The sequence below is a fragment of the Acomys minous genome (genome assembly GCF_964271855.1).
Source record: "Acomys minous genome assembly, chromosome: 8".
NCBI lineage: Eukaryota > Metazoa > Chordata > Mammalia > Rodentia > Muridae > Acomys > Acomys minous.
In genome coordinates this window covers 32,171,608-32,192,411 of record NC_140489.1, presented here as the reverse complement: position 1 = coordinate 32,192,411, position 20,804 = coordinate 32,171,608, and the positions used below count along the sequence as shown (strand labels likewise).

The 20,804-nt window shown below is 43.4% G+C and overlaps 1 protein-coding gene across 2 annotated transcripts in view; it reads right to left on the bottom strand.

The window, feature by feature from the left end:
* The window catches only part of NEK9 (NIMA related kinase 9), a 48,991-nt gene that overhangs the window by 18,879 nt on the left and 9,308 nt on the right, over window positions 1–20,804 (bottom strand). For both annotated transcript variants that reach the window (XR_014780819.1, XM_084791164.1), the window contains exons 7-18: window positions 18,893–19,003; window positions 17,025–17,089; window positions 13,872–13,922; window positions 12,750–12,942; window positions 9,685–9,829; window positions 8,605–8,805; window positions 8,443–8,489; window positions 6,630–6,785; window positions 5,076–5,184; window positions 3,908–4,069; window positions 2,288–2,458; window positions 666–725 (exon numbers count right to left, since the gene is read on the bottom strand). Coding sequence is in view for 1 of the 2 variants with exons in the window: in XM_084791164.1 (XP_084647290.1) it covers window positions 666–725; window positions 2,288–2,458; window positions 3,908–4,069; window positions 5,076–5,184; window positions 6,630–6,785; window positions 8,443–8,489; window positions 8,605–8,805; window positions 9,685–9,829; window positions 12,750–12,942; window positions 13,872–13,922; window positions 17,025–17,089; window positions 18,893–19,003 (1,471 nt within the window). In the remaining variant the exon portion in view is untranslated. The remainder of the gene's footprint in view (window positions 1–665; window positions 726–2,287; window positions 2,459–3,907; window positions 4,070–5,075; window positions 5,185–6,629; window positions 6,786–8,442; window positions 8,490–8,604; window positions 8,806–9,684; window positions 9,830–12,749; window positions 12,943–13,871; window positions 13,923–17,024; window positions 17,090–18,892; window positions 19,004–20,804) is intronic.

Below are 20,804 nucleotides of genomic sequence, written 5' to 3'. Positions count from 1 at the left end.
CCTAGTGTGTCTCTGGCAGGTAATTCACACTGCAGTCTCCACTATATTTGTTTTATATAAAAATGTGTTCAACAGTGAGCCAAGCACCTCTTAAGTTTCCACAAAATAACAAGATGTATTCTGAAACATGGGCATATACATGACTTCTCACAGGTGGAAAGCAGAAACAGTTTTACTTTCCTGGCATGGACCCAAGTCACAGAGAACCATGAAGAAAACTATAGGTGGAAAGCTATCAGAGGCTTAGGCTGATGTTCCTAAGTTGAAAGTTTATCTGACTTTTCCTTCTATGGGCCTATTTTGAAGGTAAATTTTGCTTGGTTTTTGAAGGCAGGGTCTCACTACGTAGCTCTGGGTGACCTGGAGCTTGCTATATATACCAGTCTGACCTCAAACTCACAGAAATTCATCTGCCTCTGCCTCCCAAGTACTATAGATTTTTAAAGACTAGACTAGCTGAATACCATGGAAGTAAGAGGCTCTTGGGATGGTAAGGAATACAAGTGTCCCATTATAACTGCCCCCACAACAATGCAGGTAAAGAAGATGCACAGTCATCCTGAGAACAAAGCCACAGCCTCAACACTCACAAAATACAGCCTTCCCTCTTCACCACAATTCCTCATCCCAAAGACCAAACTGGCACCTGCGGCACCACTACTTACCAGTTCCAATGGACAGACCGCTGCTATTAGAACGGATGGTCTTAGAATTCAATACTTTCTCTGAGGAAAAAGACGTAGTAGATAAGCACTGTGTACAGACACTGGGAGGAAGAGTGAAGGAAGGGAGATGGGACAGGGAGGAAACTGTCACGGCCATCTCTGATGCTTGGTAATCCAGAACGTACTATTAAGAAGCTAGTCTCATAAGTGAAAGACTTACTGAGCTACTCTACTCAGCATCTGTACTGGGAGGTTTCTTTCCTATCTTTGTTCACTGGAAGCACCCAGAAGCTTTGCAAAGTAACAACACCTAAATCCAACCCCAGAGATCCTGGATAAATTGGTCAAGGGTGGGACAGAACTAAGATTTATAAAGGCCAAGGCTTTTTATCACATATTTCAAGGTAATCTATCTATCTATCTATCTTTTTTTGTTTGGTTGGGTTTTTTTTGTTGTTGTTTTTTTTTTTTTTTGGTTTTTCGAGACAGGGTCTCTCTGTGTAGCCTTGGCTGTCCTAGACTCACTTTGTATCTATCTATCTTTTTAAAAAAAGATTTAATTATTATGTATGCAGTGCTTTGCCTGCATGTACACCTGCAGGCCAGAAGAAGCCACCAGATGACATCAGAGAAGAGCAAGGCTGTGAGCCACCATGTGGTTGCTGAAACTGAACTCAGGACCTCTGCAAGAGCAGTCAGTGCTCTTAACCTCTGAGCCATCCCTCCAGCCCTCTTTCTTTTTTTTTTTTCTTTCTTTCTTCCTTTTTTTCATTTTTTGAGACAGGGTTTCTCTGTGTAGCACTGGCTGTCCTGGACTTATTTTGTAGACCAGGTTGGCTTCAAACTCACAGAGATCTACCTGCCTCTGCCTCCCTGAGTAATGGGATTAAAGGCGTGCGCTACCATGTCCAGCTTCAAAGTAATCTTTATGCAAACAGCATTTGGAAATTTCCTTTTTTCTTTTCTTTTCTTTCTTTTTTTAAAAAAAGATTTGTTATTTATACAGTACTCTGCCTGCATGTGTGCCTGCATGCCAGAGGAGGGCATCAGGTCACATTATAGATGGTTGTGAGCCATCACATGGTTGCTGGGAATTGAACTCAGGACCTTTGGAAGAACAGCCAGTGCTCTAACCTCTGAGCTATCTCTCCAGACCCTTGGAAATTTTCTTTTAAAAAAATTACTAAATGTTTCTCCAGGAAACACAAATGCAGACAACACATTATTAGTTAAATGGAAGTAATAAATTCTATGATGTGGAAGAGTTCAAAATTCCAACACTAAAAAAGACCCAAACTGATGGTGGTGGAATAGGCGTGTAATCCTGTACTCAGGAAGTAGAGGTTAAGGAGCAGGAACTTAAGGTTATTCCTGGCTCCTAAGAGCTGGGTTCAGGCTCGCCTGAGTTACAAGACTATGACACAAAACAGTCCAACAGAGAAGAAGTGGCTGATGACTAACTTGTTCCTGCCACTCTGCATGACATCTTTATCCAGGACAGGATTTGAAGCAGCAGTCTCTGCTTCAGGGTACTTGTGTTTCCAACAGTGTCACCACTACTGCCTTAGGAGTGAGTCAATCCTGTCTAAGTCACACCAAGTCCACACATAAGGAGCCCTTACCAACAATAAGAATGGTGTGCCAGCCGCGGCAAGAAAGGTCTGGGACATGATGCAGAGATCCAAAAATAGGCCGAGGCCATGAGGTACAGATATCAGAGCCATGTGGTCTCTCTGTGGGAGTCATTGCCAGGCGGCCATTGCCACCATTACCCCAGGCAAAAATGTGATTATCTAGAAAAGAGTTAAACAACAGATTAATGGGATACTATTTTCCCAATTATGTGGGTATCCCACTGTTACACCCTGTAACTAGAAAGATGTCCTAGTAAGATCTAAATGAGGGGAAAGCCAATTATTCCTCTGTATAGAGCCGAAAGCTTTTCCTGGTCCCACCCAGGTGAAAATGACTACTGCTCCTATGCCATTCATTCATTCATTCACTCATTCATTCACTCACTCACTCACTCCTCATTCATCCAAACAAGTACGACAATCTACTTCATGGCAGGTGTTCCTCAAGGTGTCTGAGTCAAGATACAAGCCAAGTCCTTGTTCTGGTGAATTCAGTCAGGAGAATAACAACACAAGACCAACAGCTATCTCATGTTTCATACACTGGTCAGTGCTATGGAGGAAGGGGAACGGGGATGAACAGGAAGGAGATGAGGAGCAGCAGGATGGCATTTCATCATTTTAGAGAGAGTGGTCAGAGAAGTACTCTTTGACACTTGAGCAGGGATTTAGATGAACTGAGGGAGTTTTCAGGCAAGAGAAGGTTGCACAGGTGCAGCTTTGCATAAAGGGAACAAGGAGAAAAGTATGAGAGGGGCAGGGGGTAGGGGAGGTCCTGGTCATATGGGGCCATGCAGGCCTGACTGATGTACCAAACCACGAGAGGCTCCGGGAAGGAGGTACTCAAGAGGCCCTCCGAGGCTATGCTGAGAACCTACTGCAAAAGAGCAAAGGTGGAAGCAGAGAGCAGCTGATGGACTGATGAAGGAAAGAAGCTGTTGGTGTATTCTGAAGAGAGTCAATAGGACTTGCTGATGGGCAGGATAGAGGGTGCAGGACGGGGCTGGCAGAGGTAAGAAGTCTACAAAGGAACAGGCCAACACTAGAAATCTGACTCTTATCCAACTTGGGCTGGCACGCTCTCTTCTAAATGACAGGGCATGTAAGTAATGGTCGTGACAGGACAACAGACACGAATCAGAGTGCATCTAGAGTGCATGGGCTGTCTTGCCACTTTAACTTCTGCCATCCACAGTGAGGGGCTGCTGACTAAATGTCTGAAGCTCAGAGATGACAGTACAAGCTGCGAGGCACACAGGGGAACTTAAAGGAATGAGCTCCTGGGGAGAAGAGGTGAGCATTTCTACCACAGCATTTGGAAGACTGTCTGTGCGTCTTTCCACACACCCAGCCAGTGCTGATCAGTATGTGGATGGATGCTGGTAATGAACCAGATAGAAGCACTAGTTCCAGAAATATCTTATCAAAAATGTTAAAATGAAAATAAAACCGGGTAAACTTAGAATAGTATTAACTTGCCATTATCTAGAAATCGGCCTTTAAAAAGTTACTACAGTGGACATAAGAACATATGCCAGTTAGACAGAAAGCACTCTTCTAATCAAGAATTAAAACCTGTCTGGGAGGCTTGAGAAACAGCAGACTCACCATCGGTGGCAGCGATGGTGAACTCATCGCCACAGGAGACCCGGATTACTTGCTTCCCACCAAGGGGTCCCCCCAACAAGTTGATTCCCAGGCGCTTCTTATAATTTCCAACACCCAGCTGCCCACACTTATTACAGCCAAAAGTCAGCAACCGGCCTCGTTCTGAGAGAGAAGCAAAAACAAACACCTATTCAGGTGATGGAACAGAGAAGACATTGCAACGCCGACTCCAGGCACTAGAAGATATAAATATGAAGCTACCCACATGACCTTGAGATGAGGACATCTAAGAAATATGACCAACTAGAACCTTAATTTAGGATACTTAGAGTGGGTGCCAATTAGAGCCCATCGAAGCCAGATGTTATAAATATGGTGAGTTTTGTTTTGTTTTTTAGAGAATATTTATAGCTGGGTGTGGTGGTGCACACCTTTAATCCCAGCATTGAGGAGGCAGGAGCAGGCAGATCTCTGTGAGTTCAAGGCCAGTCTGTCTACAAAGTGAGTTTAAAGACAGCCAGGATTACACAGAAAAACCCTGTCCTGAAAAACAAACCAAAGATTATTGATTGACTTTATGTATATGTGTCTCTCTGTGTATATGCCATATGGGTGGGTGCCCTTAAAGGTCAGAAGAGGGCATTGGATCCCCTGAAGCTGAAGTTATACTCAGTTATGAGCAGCCCAAGGTGGGTACTGGAAACATAACTTGGGTCCTCTGGAAGACCAGTTAACACTATTAACCACTGAGTCATCGCTCCAGCCTGAAGTGTGGTGTTCTTATTAAAGTACACATTTATCTTGTATTTATAAACATAATTTTTAAACATCTGTGCTTGAATGCCTAATTTGTTACTGAGGTAACACTGAATATTAGGGAAAAGTCAGAAGCATACATGTATCATTAAGGAAGCTAATATTGACCCCAGGTATGGTGATGCACACCTTTAATCCCAGCACTTGGGAGGCAGAGACAGGCAGATTTCTATGAGTTTGAGGCCAGCCTGGTCTACAAAGTGAGTCCAGGACAGCTAGGACTATAAGAAAAAGAAACTCTATCTCAACCACGCCCCCCCACCCCCCCCAAAAAGGAAAGTTAATATTGCCCAGCACAGCACAGCACAACCTGAGCTCTGAAGTCATGCAGTGCAGCTGAAAGCCAACTTACCATCAATAGCAGCTGTATGAGTCTTGCCTGGGGCAATGGTACGAATTTTGTAAAAGGACAATTGTTTGGCCAAGGTAAAGGAGGTCGTGTAGGGAACTTCATGGTATGCCTGAGACAAGTAAAACACAGAGCAACAGACTCATGAAGCAAACAATGGTGGTGGTGGTGGTGGTGGTGGTGGTGGTGGTGGTGGTAGGAACAGGCTGGAGATGGAAAAGCTCTTACTAACAAATTCTGCTACTAAGACAGGGTGCCATAGAGCTCCCATCTTCAAAAGGGCACAAGAAACAAGCTCAACACAGACTCAGAGAGTTTGGTGTAAGAAGCAAGATTTTCTGATTATAAAATCTACATTCCAAATTCAATCACACAACACAAGAATTCTTCATCTACGAGTATAACTGATATAAAGATTGAATAATTGACATCTGTTTTGCTTATATACTCTATCTAACAAGGGCAGGGCAAAATCTCTCCAGCTTATAAAGAAACCGGTTATTGTAATCTAATTTCACCTACAAAGTAGTGTATCACAGAAATTCTCTACACACAGTCCTCTAAGTGGATAAAAGCACCACATAATTTCACAGCAAACCTGCATCTTAGCAAACCACAGAATCACATAGTAATTTTGAAGATGCCCTTCAAACAATGCACTCTCCAGCCTTTACCCTGAGTTTGTGCTCTCCTGAGACTGGACTTTAGGTACCACATACAAATTAGTTCAACTTTCATTGAGTTAGGAAACTGTAGATTTACTTGATCTTATCTTTCTTTGTTTCTTTCTGCATTTGAAGGCAAGGGGCAGAAAACAGACTTAATCTTTAGAAACGACAAAAACTCATGATACTAACACACCTGAAGACATAGAATAATGGTAATTACCCTTGATAAATTTATGTGGGACCAGTGTTTTGAAAGCAGTAAGTCAGGAATCTACACAGACACAGGAAATGCTTCTTTTCTATGGCACAACATTCTTGTCCCTGTTTCGAGGGTGACAAGTTGAAACATAAGCTCTCTCTTTACCCTTTGCAGTCCACTTTGGTGAACTGTAACTGTAAAACCCATTGCATAGCTTGACCCGCCTCTGCACATATACATTTGTGGGATTTTTGCCCTTGGCTTTTAAAGGGGTCTTGCTACATATCACAGGCTAACCTCAAACTAAAGATCCTCCTGCCTCAGCTTCCTGAGTGCTAAAATTAAAGGCATGTGTCATTACCCTTAGCCTGTCTACCAATACATTTATAAAACTACCTGTTCCCAGCAAAGAAAAATAAATATAATGAAATAGGAAAACCCCCACAAAGACCTGTACCTCTCCTCCCTGAGGCAGCCTCTGACTATTGCTATCATGTTCACTTAGCCTGTCCCTGAACATCACACAACACAATCATATACTATGAACTCTTTTGTGGCTGGCTGCTTTTGCTGAACATAATGTTTGTCACTTTATTCTTAAGTTAAATTCCATGGTCACTAACCTATAATAACAAGGAAATGCCAACCCAGAATTCTGGCAATGAGGTTAAAATCTCAAGGGCTACTCACTTCATGGTTGATGATTCCAGACATGCACTGATTCAGGCCCAGTTTGTTGAACTCGTTGAGTCCACAGGCCAGCACTTTGCCTGACTGGGTGAGCAGAAAGGTCCCGTCACAGCCACACTGAACTGCAACAATGATTAAAGCCTTTGGAACATCCACCTGCAAGGAAAAAAAAAATCCCAAGTCATACTTCATGTTAGAAATACCCTTCTGAGCTGGAGAGACGGCTCAGAGGTTGAGAACACTGGCTGCTCTTCCAAAGGTCCTGAGTTCTCAGCAACCACATGGCGGCTCACAACCATCTATGAGATCTGATACCCTCTTGTGGTGTGCAGACATACATGCAGGCAGAACATTGTATATATAATAAATAAATCTTGTTTGTTTCTTTTTTTTTCCGAGACAGGGTTTCTCTGTGTAGCCTTGACTGTCCTGGACTCACTTTGTAGACCAGACTGGCCTTGAACTCAGAGCAATTCACCTGCTTCTGCCTCCCAAGTGCTGGTATTAGAGGCGTGAGCAACCACCGCCTGGCCAATAAACACAGCTTTAAAAAAAAGAAAGAAAGAAAGAAAGAAAGAAAGAACCTTCAAGTTCCTTCATCATGCTGCCCAGCAGCTTGGAGATCACTCTTCCTAATGTGGAGTTTAAGTTTTACAACAGAGGGAAAGGCTGTAGGTAAATGAGCAGACGCTCCCTGTCAGTCCATTGTAGGAGTGGCTCCTACTTCTCTGGAGAAGGCTTCTGTAGATGCAGACAAACTCGGAACAGGGCAGATCTGATCTCTAGCTGGCTTTATGCTGAGATGGAAGGCGCCTAGAGAGTTTTACGAGAGACAACAGCCTTCCTCTACAGCTTACAGGACAGGGTTGAATAACAAAGGATGTCAGATGGGGCCATGGACATGTGTAAAATCTTGAGCCTCAGTTTCTTTTCACAAGAGGAATGGCTATGAATCTAAAGACAGTCTATGTATCATTTAACCTGGGAATATAAATAAAAATTGGCCACTGTCAATGGTCTAGTACTGAGGTCAGTGGTACTGAACCTTCCAGTATCAGCTAAGCCTGGGGCCTGAGGTATGACTGTGCTTGTCCTTCCACTGACTCAGGTCCCAGGAGCCTCTTACAGAGCTGCTGTTGGCAGTCCTGACAGTAACCAGATGTCTCCTACTGCACAACCTCTCAGCAAATACACGGTATTCAACTGTAGAAATGGAAGGTGGGGGGTGGGCATAGTGGCACACGCCTTTAATCCCAGGCAGAGGCAGGTAGATCTCGTGAGTCCAGACCAACCAAGGCTACACAGAGAAGCCTTATGGTGGGGGTGGGGGGTGGGGTGGGGCGGGTAAATAAATAAATAAATGGAAGGTTGGGGTAAGAGATAATATATGGCTTCCCACTAGATAAGGAGATTTAGCTGTCTTTAACACTTTCTGTTTTATACACTGAGTTAAAATATATGACTCCAGCCGGCCATGGTGGTGCACGCCTTTAATTCCAGCACTTGGGCGGCAGAAGCAGGCAGACTGCTGTGGTCTACATGAGTCCAGGACAGCCAAGGCTACACAGAGAAACCCTGTCTCAAAAAACCAAAACCAAACCAAACAAACAAAAAAAGATATATGACTCCAGTGTCTGTGATTTAGTCAGACGATAAGACTACATAGTACTAAATCAAGAGTCTTAGATTGGCAGTCTTTTACACAGGAAAGACTTAAGAAATAAACCCTCTGCTATAAGGAGTTGGGGAAGAGAGGTTGTCCTTTTGGAGTCTATGTTTAAGCAGGCTATAGAAGAAGTTGCTTCTCAGTTACCCTTTGTGGTGTATAGTAATCCTCTTCAGAATCCAAACCCAGCCGTCCTGAAATACAGAAGGGCAGTCATTATACCAAGGGCATTCCTCCCCAGGAAGATGCTCAAAGACTGTCACTGTGGTGAGCATCTGGAAGTAGCAGAGGGACACAGGCTTTACCTACCATACTCGCCACAGCCCCAAGAATAGACCTCCTTGTTTCGTGTGAGAGCCACCACATGGTTGTCCCCACAGGAGACCTGCTCCACCGGATTGCTGAGGAAGAAGCTCAGCTGCACAGGTTCTAGCACTTCAGGGCCAGAGACCTTGTCCACCCCCATGCAGCCGTAATAATCTGATCCAAAGGTATAGAGCTGACCCTCGTCTGCAAAAGGAAAGAAAGCCATCACAGAAAGGAAGTGTTTTGTCCAATCAGAGCAGAGCTGGATGGAGGACTACCCCGGCCAATGGTCTCACGTGAGATATGATCATATCAGAAGTCAGGTGGGCAGACCACGCAAACAAGCAGAGCTATTTGCAGTTAGGGAACCACATGGAGTATTACTGTTGTAATGAACAGTCTACATGTAAGATTGTCATGCTAAATGATCTTCAGAGTTTCCTGGAGCCTTCCCTGCAGAGATAGCTCAGCACCCTACCAGGCAGCTCACAACTATAAACCCAGTTTCAGGGAGATCAGAGCATTTTCCTGGCCTCCATAATAAGTATTATACTCATATGCACAAACCCACACTCAGACACACACACACACACACACACACACACACACACACACACACACAAAACCAAGGAATTATAAAGTAAGTAATGATAAAATCAAAACCAAGTGTAGCTCTTGATCCTGATTTTGTGACATACCAAGCCTAGAGAGGTGGGGAGATCATTCTCTCCCCAAAGGAGGACACGGAGTCTGTCCTGTCCTGTCTCACATCTTCTCTGTTACCCACCTTCTCTCCATGCTCATCACTCCTTCCTACCACAGCAAATTGGGGAGGTTCTTTTGCTTGTCTTAGTGCTGGGAACTGAACGCAGAGCCTTGCCTGTGCTGGTCAAGTGCTCTACCACTAAGCTATTCTCCCTAGGCCTGGGAATGTTGTAATTAATGAGTATATTTGCTTAATGTATTCACGGTTTTTGTTGGGTTTTGGTAGTTTTTTGCTATAAAAATCTCAACTACAATTGCATCACATTAGCACAATGTCCCATATTAAATATCCCAAGATGATTTTTGTTAGTCACTTACCTGTCACACAAACAGTGAAATCATCACCACACGACACTTGGTGGATAGCTTTTCCTTGCAACTTTTCCACATGCTTTGGCTGTCGGTAGGAAGCCTTGTCTCCATGTCCTAGCTGACCGTGGAGTTTAGTGCCTCCTTGCATGTTCTGTTAAAAAAGAGGTCTTGTGAAGTTTTAACTTTTCATGCTAAAAGCTAATCTTTAATATCACTACCTCTGAATAAAAACAGTAAGAAAAATAGAAATTTAAGGACAAAAGTAGGTAAGGGGGGCGGGGCTAAGTTAAAAAAAAACAAAACAACTTTTTTTTTTTTTGGAGACATGGTCTCACTAATATGGTGCTAACTGTCCTGACACTAACTCTCTATTAACCAAGCTGGACAATCTGCCTACCTCTACTTCTTGAGTGCTGGGATTAAAGGTGCTCATCACTTTGCCTTACTAGGATAAAGCATTTTAATGGTTAATGTAAATGCCCACGGACAGGTAAAGAAGGTTTTGGAGTACATCCAGACTCATATCCATCAGCTTTCAGGACAAGTTCCAAATTTTGTCTTTATCTTAGTGTAAGGGCACCTCATGTTTAACGATGAGTGGTGATGGGGCTCATTATAGAGTGTAATTTGATGGCTTTTTGTTCTAATTTGGTTTCTGTTGCTCTGACGACTAAAAACAACTTGGGGAGGAAGGTGTAGTGAGAATGCTGGAATTTTCTTTAAAAACATAGAAATATTATGCTTTCATTTTAATCCCAGGTGTGGCCTCATACTCTGGTGGAGGCCTGATTTTGCCAGCTGCAGATAGTTTCTCAATTGTGTGATGGTTGGAATTCTGGGGACTCTTCAGAGGGTATACAAATGCTAGGGCCTCGAGAGGCGGAGTGGGTTGTTGGTTGGTTGTGGGTCATTGTTGTTTGTAGTTTGTTAATTATGCACAAAGAAAAAACAACAACAAGAAATCAGATATCCTGACAGTGAAGATCAAACTTGCCCAAGGAACTCAATACCCCTAATCGACAGGAAGTAGTCTAAGATAACATTGCCCCCTTTCCAACGCCTGACTTTACTCAGGGATCCCTTTCCTTTCCTCTCTATCCTTTTTTCTCTCTTATCTAGTGTTGCAGAGCTGAAAGGGTAAAAAAAAAAAAAACAAAAACAAAAACAAAAAAAAACCCAAAACAAACAAAAAACAGGTTGGTGAAGGGTGAAAGAAAGAACCCACGGAGTAGCTAAAGACAAGTTACAGAGAGAGCTTGCACTTCAGAGTCCATCAGCAAGGGAAATCAGGGCAGGGCTCCACCAGCAGCAGAAGCTATCACTGCTCATTGGCTCGTTCCTAGGGCTTGCTCAGCTTCCTTTCTTAGAGCACCCAGGACTACCTGCTCAAGGGTGGCCCCACCCACAGTGAGCCACACCCCCCAATCAGTCATCAATCAATAAAATGTCCCACATCATGCCAATCTGATGAAGGCAATTCCTAAACTGAAGTTGCCTTTTCCCAGGTGACCTGCTTGTGTCAAGTTGACAAAAACTAACCAGAACATTTTCTAAATGAGTATAACCCTAAAGACCACATGAACTACAAGTTTTATAAATTTTGGTTAGCTTCTTTAAAACATAGAACAGCTAAGAAGAATATAGCCATATCAAAAAGAAAACAAAACTGGAGAGAGAGAGAGAGAGAGAGAGAGAGAGAGAGAGAGAGAGAGAGAGAGAATTTGGTTCCACCAAGTAAGTGCTATATGGTAATAAGAACAGGTACTCATGGCTCTCCAACAGTTTCTTAGAGATAGCAATACTTTCCATGCACTTACTCAAATTAAACCCTTTAATAAATAGTTGTAAGGCATTACTTTCATTACATTTCTGATAGCTACCCACAGGCTAATTCTTTAAGGGATAAGGTTTTAGGAAATAACAGCAGGTCATCACTCTGTTACAGAGGATAAGTCACTCTTTTTTTTTTTTTTAACATTTTACAATTATTCATTGTCTATTCTCTTACAATGAAGATAAAGCACTGGATAAGACAAATATAGTCCATGTACCTACTTTTAAAAAAGCTGAAGCCACTGAAAAATAGAGGAGCTTCCTCAGAGAGGAAGCAGAGGTAGGGTAGGGTTGGGTAAGAGCAAATGCACCCGCAGAAAGTACAGCAATAATCCAAGAAGCCAACCAGCACTCAGGGAGGCAGTGGCAGGCAGATCGCGGTAAGTTCGAGGCCAGCCTGGTCTACAAAGAGTGTCCAGGACAGCCAAAGCTACACAGAGCGACCCTGTCTTGAAAAACCAAAAAAAGAAAAGAAAAAAGAAAAAAAAAAGAGCCAAGAGAACATGCTACCAATTATGCTAGGTGTCACTGAGAAGTCAAGGTAGACAGGGACAAAGGCAGTCATCTTATTTTTGCAGTTTATCGGTCATTTGGCCAAGACCCATGTTAGTGGCAAGGACGGAAGCTGTCCTGCAGGGGAGTGAGGAGAGTGGGAGATCTGGAAAGGCAGAAAACATGTCAGTGGTGCACACTACAACCCCAGCACTTGGGAGGCTACAAATTTGAGACCACTCTTTGCTACAAAGTAGGACCTTGTCTCAAAAATTAAAAATGCAACAGTAAACAACAACAACAAAAGATGAATGACAGGGCAACAAAGAGAAATTCTTAGCAATTTTCATTCATAGACGAGGGGCTTGAAGGTTTCCTGTCATGGCATGTGTTTCATTTGTTTACAAAGCTATGCCATAGGTACTAGCTGCTCTACCTCAAGGTAACAGAACACCAGGGTAAACAGAACACATTGCTGAAATCATCTAGTTGTCCATGACAGACAGCCCAGTCTTCTGAACCCAGACGCAAGGCACTCATTTTCTTTCCCTCTCTCATTCATTCAGCCGCCCAAAAACCATTCATAGGTAACCACTGTGCCCTAGGGATGGAGCTACAAGCGTGACCACACAGCCCACAGCTGCTCTCATAGGAACTCATGTTCCATCACCTCACTCTGTGGCACAAGGCCAGCTAACAGAATGCCTGCACAGCCGGAGCAATGGGCCTGTAGTCACTCTACTCACCACCCAGGTGTAGAGTTCCTTCTCCACAGTGACCACAGCAAAGTGGGTGTTCCCTGCGCACACCTGCCGGGCACTGCAGCCACTCTTGATTACATCCAGTTTCTGGGGTGTGGATTTTCCACCACCCCAAACGTAGACTTCACTGGTTCGTGATGTTACCACAGCAATGGGTGCTTCAGTCACGGTGCTTGACCTGTCAGCAATCCGCAAACAAAGGCACATTTAACGTAAAGACGGTTTCAAAGAAGACTGGTGATGTAGTTCAGTGCTTGCCTAGCAGGTATGAAGCCTTGAGTTTGAGTCTTGGAGCCACATAACAAAAGCAGTGTGGGCTGCATGAATTCCTTCTTAAAAAAAAAAAAAGTCTATGCCTTCAAAAAAACCTGCCAATTTTGACATAAAAAAGTATATTCTTTCAACCCTCATTACAGGCTTTCCCAGCCAACTAAGGCTTCATCACAGCTCAGCCAGACCAGACTCCAGCCAGTCCCTAGCAGCTCCACTTTTTAACACTCATCATGGTAATAACATCTTCTTCCCTTTAGGAAAGACTATGTGGGGTCTAGAGAGATGGCTTAGAGACTAAGAGAACTGGTTGCCTTTTCAGAGGACCTGGGTTGATTCCCAGCACCAAGTAGCAGCTCAAACCCCACTCCCAGGGGATCTGATGCCTTCCTTCTGGCCCCTGCAGAGACCAGGCACACACGTATACAGACACACATGCAGACAAAGCAGCCACACACATTAAAAACCTTAACAAAACCACAAAGACACTCAGTGGGGCCTGAAGAGTTAAGAGTGGGTGCTGTTCTCTCAGAGGGCAGTTCCCAGCAGCCTTTTCAGCTGGCTCACAACCGCCTGCAAGTCCAGCTACAGGGATCCAATGCCCTGCTCTGGTCTTTGAAGGCACCTCATACACACACTGCACATAAACACATGAACACATACACAAATAAATCTTAAAAAAGAAACGACTGTCTGTGACTATGTGACATTTAAGCCAATGTTGGCTCCTAAATTGACACCACAAGCTGTGAGGATCAAATAATGCATAGACTCCAGTAAGCCTCCCTATCAGGAACTGAAGACACATAATATCCCATACAGGCTCTTGAGAATTACCTTGGTCTCTTTGTAGGAGCATTAAGCAGAGTGACTTTTTCTTCCATCTCTCTACCAAAAGAAAAATAAAGTCATGTGAGTAAAATACTAGGCACATTGCAACCATGTCCCTTTAATACATTTCATGGACTAAAATTTATAACCATATGCATGAATCCTACAACATAACAATATTTTTAGGAAAGCAACTCAAAAAGTTGAGTCACACAGGCCTGATATCGTATGACTTGTTAAATACAAGAGTAGCATTCTGAGGTCTTTGCTTTGTATATGTAAGACACAGTCCAGACTGGAATAGGAAGCCTTGAGAGACAGAACGCACACGACAGGTGCTTCCATCTGATCTACCCACTGACTCAAAAACAACATCTCCAATGCTGGGCTTGTTATCTTTCTGCCAAGCCAGCTTTTCTTTCTGATTTCTCCGTTTTTGTAACCGACACTACTCCTTCATTCTCGCTCAATCAACCTTAGCCATCTTTGACTCTCTTCTCTTCCTTTCTTCACTATGCCATTTTTTCCCAGTATGCCCATTTTTATAGATTTTACTTACACAGTACCTTTAAATTTTTCTTCTCTCCCCCTCTGCACATACGTGTGTGTCCGTGTGTGCGTGTCCATGTGTGTGTCCATGTGTGTGTGTGTGTCAGAGTGGCCTTGAACTTGTGACACCATTATACTCTGCTACTGTACTTTCCCTGCTACTCCTCTGTCCCATCTCACTCACTAGGTTCTGTGCAGGTTGCTTCCTATCTGACTCACAAACACATTAGTGCCTCCTGGCAGTCTCGCTTACGAGCATCCCAATCAGTCCTTCTGTCCTGAAGTAACCTAGCAACAGATACAAGTTCTGCTAAGTAACTTCTCTGCGCACCTCTCTCATATAAACTGTCCTCTACAAACACCTAATTCTTGTGTTTTCTTTCTTTCTTTCTTTCTTTCTTTCTTTCTTTCTTTCTTTCTTTCTTTCTTTCTTTCTTTCAAGACAGGGTTTCTGTGTAGCTTTGGCTGTCCTGAACTCTGTAGGCCTGGCCTTGTAGATCAGGCTGGCTTTGAACTCACAGCGATCTACCTGCCTCTGCCTCCCTGAGTGCTGGATTAAGGGTGTGTGCTTTTTTCTATGGTATATTTAATTTTCATTTGTGTGTGTGTGTGAGGGGGCACATATATGCACACGAGTACAGGTGCCCATAGAGGCCAGAGGAGTCAGATTCCCCAGAGCTTGAGTTACAAGTGGCTGTGAGCTGCCCAAAGTGAATTTAGATCCCCTGCGAAAGCGGCAAGTGCTTAACCCCTAAGCCACCTCTGCGGCCCTGCGCTCCTTTGTGAATTAAGCTTGGCATTCAAGAGCCCTGATTCTTCTTTTGATTTACAACCCATACTCTAGCCGGGCTGCGTCATTCTGCTTGAGTCTATGGATTACTACACTACCTCTCAGGCATCAATCATTTTTGAAAGCTCTCAAGAGAGCTTGGCCAAGTCTAAAGCCACAAATCTAGCCAAATAAGATTTTTGTGTTTTTAAGAGTATTTTATGCAACTTTCTGTATCTACACTTTTCATTGTATTATTTTTCCATGCCTACAGTATGGCATCTTATATTTTACAATCAAAGTACAAAGTATAAAATTTTTAAAAATCAATAAAAAAAATTGAAAATGTTCAGTTAAGATATTAAGGTCATATTATATTGTTGAGAAACAAGCTACATAAAAAATTAAATATACTGCCTTTAATCCCAGTACTCCAGGAGGCAGAGGCAAGCGGATCTCTGCGAGTTCGAGGCCAGGATGGTCTACAAGGTGAGTCCAAGACAGACAAGGCTACACAGAGAAACCTTGTCTCAGAAAACAAAACAAAACAAAACAAAAAAAAGGTGAACTGACATATGAAGGTGAGAGGGGAAGTGCCGGGGCTTCTACGGATGTGAAAGGGAGGAATTGGGAAAGGATATGATCAAAACATATTGGATATATGTATGAAATTATCCAAGAATAAACAGATGATATTTTTAAAATAACAATAAAACGAAGGGGACTGGAGAGATGGATGAGAGTCTAAGAGCACTTGCTGCTCTTCCAGGCGCCAGGCTTTGGTTCCTGTATCCATTCAGCAGCTCACGCCCATCTGTAACTCTGGTCATAGGGCATTTGTTGCCCTCTTCTGATCTCTAGGCACCAGGTATGCATATGGTGCATATATACATACAAGCAAAACACACATAAGATAAAATAATCTGAAAAAAAAAATCAAAACAACTAGAAACCAAGAAAAGTTAGTTATGGAACAAAAATTCTAATGTATACCAAACTAAGGAATGATTAGAAGGAATATAGGAAAAAACTTCAGGACATGGAATAGGCATGTCAGAACAAAAAATAGGTAATAAGAGCAAAAATTAAAATATGGGATACATCAAATTAAAAAGCTCCTGTACAGCAAAGGAAACAGCCTACTGTGTAGGAAAAAATAGTGGCAAACTTTATCTAATATATGAAGAATGCAAACTACTCATTTAAAAGAAAACAAACCTAACCTTGTTTTTAAAATGGTGATTTGAACAGACACTCCTCAAACATAAAAAAATGGCAAGTATATAAAAATGCTCAACATCACCATGATCAGAGAGAGCACATCAAAACCAGGGAAGATTATCTGGCCCCAATTACAAGACTATAATCAAAAAGGCTAAAAAGTAACATACTGGCAAGGGTGTGAGCGACACGAACTTACGCATTGCTGGTGGTAACATAAATTAGTATGCCATGGAAAGTGGTGTGGAGGTTCCTCAAAAAACTAACAATTGGCTGATGTAGCCTATAACCTCAGTGCTTGGGAAGCTGAGGCAGGAGGATGGTTTGTTTGATGCCAGCCTGGGTTACAGAGCAAGGCCTTGTCTCAAAACAAAATAGAACATCCCACCCTAAGGCCCTAACTGCAAATCTAAGGGTACTAATGCCTCAACTTTAGAATTAAAGAGTCCACAGATGTGGGGGAACAGAAAGCCCCTGGGTCCTACCAGGGGAAATCCAGAATAAAGCAGCAAGGAGGTACCCTTAAGCAATGAGAGTAGGCTGTTGGGGAAGGAGACAGCGCCCTTCCTTGTTACTCTCAACCATCTCTGAAGTGATGAAGTGATGTCTTTGTGGATTACCTCCTGCGTTTCCTGAGAAGGGGGAGATCCAGAAGTTCATCTGCAGTGGGTCTCTGCTCAGGATCCTAAAGAGTAAAAAACATTAGTTTTCTTTTAAAGTGAATGAACAATATGGAAACTATAAGGAATTTTATATTCCCTCAGAGGCTGTAGACAAGTTAGCTAAAAACCAATTTTAAAAAGAAAAGAGACTTTAATTTTTTAAAATGACAATTTCCAAGAATGAGAGGCCTAGATTGCCTGTTGATCCAGCCTGTCCTTTAAACATGACAGGGACCATGCACCTATGACGTCCCAATAATATGGTTGCTGAATAAGACCAGCTTAATGACACATCAGCTGACCTGCCAATGAAGACAGGGAAATCACGCATGGTCCCAGCCCCTGATGAAGAGCAACACGTAGTCAAAGGCTGCTGAACAAGGAAGAATCAGTTTCCTCCACAAACGAGCTCCCACATAGGTTGTCCAAACCCAAGTAGTCAGTCCTAGACACACGTACATACATATGTAAGATCGCAAAAAGAGTGTTGGATACCCTGGAATGGGAGTGACACATAGTTCTGAGGCAGCATGTGCATGCTGGGGGCTGAACCTATGGCCTCTAGAAAAGCCCCTGGTGCTCCTAATGCCCCAATTGTGCTATCTTTTTTTGTTTTGTTTTGTTTCTTAAGACAGAGTTTCTCTGTGTAGCCCTGGCTGTCCTAGACTCACTTAGTAGACCAGGATGGCCTGGAACTCACAGAGATCCACCTGTTCCTGTCTCTCTGAGTGCTGGAATTACAGGCGTGTGCCACCACACCTGGCTAGCACTATCTTTATATAACCAGGAATAATGCAGTCTTCCTTTTCTCCTAGAACCTGGACTCTGTAGGTTATACACACGTACACATATATGTGTATGAATGGTTACATGTGCAGATACATGTAACAATAATAAATAAAGAAGAAGGCCAGGCACATGAATGAGGATTTGTACAATGTGCCCTCCTCATCTATTCAGTTAAGGCAGCAGCTCACAAAGCCCAACACATAGGCACTGAGTCCCCTGGGGCTTTGTTCAGAGACTCTGCGGTCTGGAGTAGGGCCAAGGAATCATCATTTTCGCTATAAAACTCCCCAACTGGGTGATTCTGGTGCTACTGGCTCTCTGCCCATACCATCAGTAACACTAGAACTGAGTACACAGTAAAGAAACTTTAATAAACTACATATCCTTTATGTAAGAGTTGAAATTATACCTGACTATATTTTTTATAAAACCAAATTGATCCTCCTACAAGGTGTGATGGTGTATACCTGTAATCGCAGCACTCAGGAGCTGAGACTGGAGGACCACAGCAAGTTCAAGGCCAAGCCTGAGCTGTGTAGTGACAAACGTTGTTTAAAAAATGAAGAAACCACCCCCCCCACGAAAAAAAACCAAAACAAACTTGACCACTAAAAATGCAATACAATTTGAATGTTATAACCATCTTACAATTATATATTTTCAAAACAGAAAAAAGGGCTGAAGAGAATACCCAGCAGTTAGGAGCACTAGCTGCTCTTACAGAGGACCCAGGTTCAGTTCCCAGCACCCACATGGCAGCTCACAACTGCCTGTAACGTCAGTTCCAGGGGATCCGACACCCTTACACAGGCAAACATTCAGGCAAATCACTAATGCACATGAAATAAAAATAAATCATTTTTAAAAAGGATTAAAACTAGAATAAAGTAAGACTTTGCTAAAGCACCCAGATACCAGGAATTACCAATGCTTACCCTGAGACCAGCTTGGGAAGTGGACATGGTTTGTGTGCTTCCTATCTGTGTCATGCCCCAAATGCTGAGGCCACATGGAACAGGTGAAGACTTGAGGCCTACCTGGTCGAGGCATGCGTGTACCAGCTGGATCAGTTCCAAAGAATACTGACTGGAGTCGACCTCCATGGCCCGGATCCCCTGCACAATCTTCACACACAGATTGAGTGGGTTCTAGAAGGAAAGGAAGAGTACATTACTCCTTGTTATATAAAGGCAGCGTTAGTGCAGCCTGAGGGAGGGATGGCTCAGTAGTTAGGAGCACCAGGTACTCTTCTAGAGGACCCAGGGTTAATCCCCAGCACCCACATGGTGGTTCACAACTATGTGTCACTCCTATTCCAGAGGATCCAACATGCTGTTCTGCCCTCTGCAGACACCACACATTCATGTGGTACACAGACATACACGGGAGGCAGAGGCAGGTGCATCGCTGTGAGTTCGAGGCCAGCCTGGTCTACAAAGCAAGTCCAGGACAGCCAAGGCTACACAGAGAAACCCTGTCTTGAAAAAACAAAACAAAACAAAACAAAACAAAACCCCCAACCCCTCTAGCCCCCAAAGCAAGAAAGCAAAAAGATAGCATTGTCTGTACCAAGCAGGGGCGCATCGGTGTCTGTGACTAGTCAGGGAAGTGGCAGCAGTGCTGCAGTGCTGATTTCATCCTAGAACTCTCAGTACATGTGGGAGAGCAGGGTGCTGAAGTGCTGCTATGAGATGGAAGGACGAATTCAAAGACAGGGACCAAAACTAGGACTGTGTAGCCAGAAGGATGCGCCTTGGAATACACTATAATCTCACCCTTCAGTTGAATCTCAAGAGGGAAATAAAACAGGGCCAGGTGTAAAGGCATAGGCAAGAAGATCAAGGTCATCCCTGGGTAGACAGTGAGTGAGGCCAGCACGCTCTCCATGAGACCCTGCACACCCCACCAGCCCCTCTCTCTCTCAGGAAAAAAAAGAAGTTTCCTGTAATTCCTTTGCAGCTAATTTGCCTCCAGCTACCCCCCCCAAAATAAAAAATCACCAAGTATCTTAATATGATAAAGTAGTTAACAGCAGTGTAACAGGAAGCACCACCACCATCTTACTGCGGAACCACTGCAAGCTAGACAGCATTTTACACGTACCTTTTTATCTTTATAAGTATAATGCAAGGGAGTTATGAGCATAGTTAATTTGTACACAAGAAAAGTGGTGCTTATTAACATAAAATAACTTGCTCAAAGTCACTGAGAGTAAAAAACAGGCATCAGCCGGGTGTGGTGGTGCATGCCTTTAATCCCAGCACTTGGGAGGCAGAGGCAGAGGCAGGCGGATCTCTGTGAGTTCAAGGCCAGCCTGGTCTACAAAGTGAGTCCAGGACAGCCAAGGCTACACAGAGAAACCCTGTCTTGAAAAAACAAAAAAGAAAAACAAACAACAACAACAACAACAAAAACAGGCATCAGCTGGGTGATAGCTCACCTCTTTAGTTCTAACACCTGAGAGACAGAGGCAGAGGCAGGAGATCTCTGAGTCTGAGGTCAGCCTGGTCTACAGAGTGAGTTCCTGGACAACCAAGGCTATACAGTGAAACCCTGTCTCAAAAACAGAGAAACAAACAAACAAACCCCACCAAAAAACAAAACAAAACAAAACCCACCCACCAACCAACCAACCCCCAAAATGGAGGCATCACACATCCAAAGCCTGTTTATTCAACAAGGTGTTTTTCTTCCACGCTACTATTTAGGAGAATTAGATGGTATACCATCTAGGAGACAAGGGTCTCCTAACAGACCAGTGAGTCTGCATTACCCAACATTTATTTTTTCCATATGCACTATCAGAAAATCTTCACAGAGAGCTAGGGATCATTTTCATGTTTAGTGATGAAACAGGGTCACAGAAATGATCTATCTACATTCTCACACCTGGTTATGCCGAGTGGATGTGAATCCACTTCAGCTACTCTGAAGTGTGGCCCACAGAGT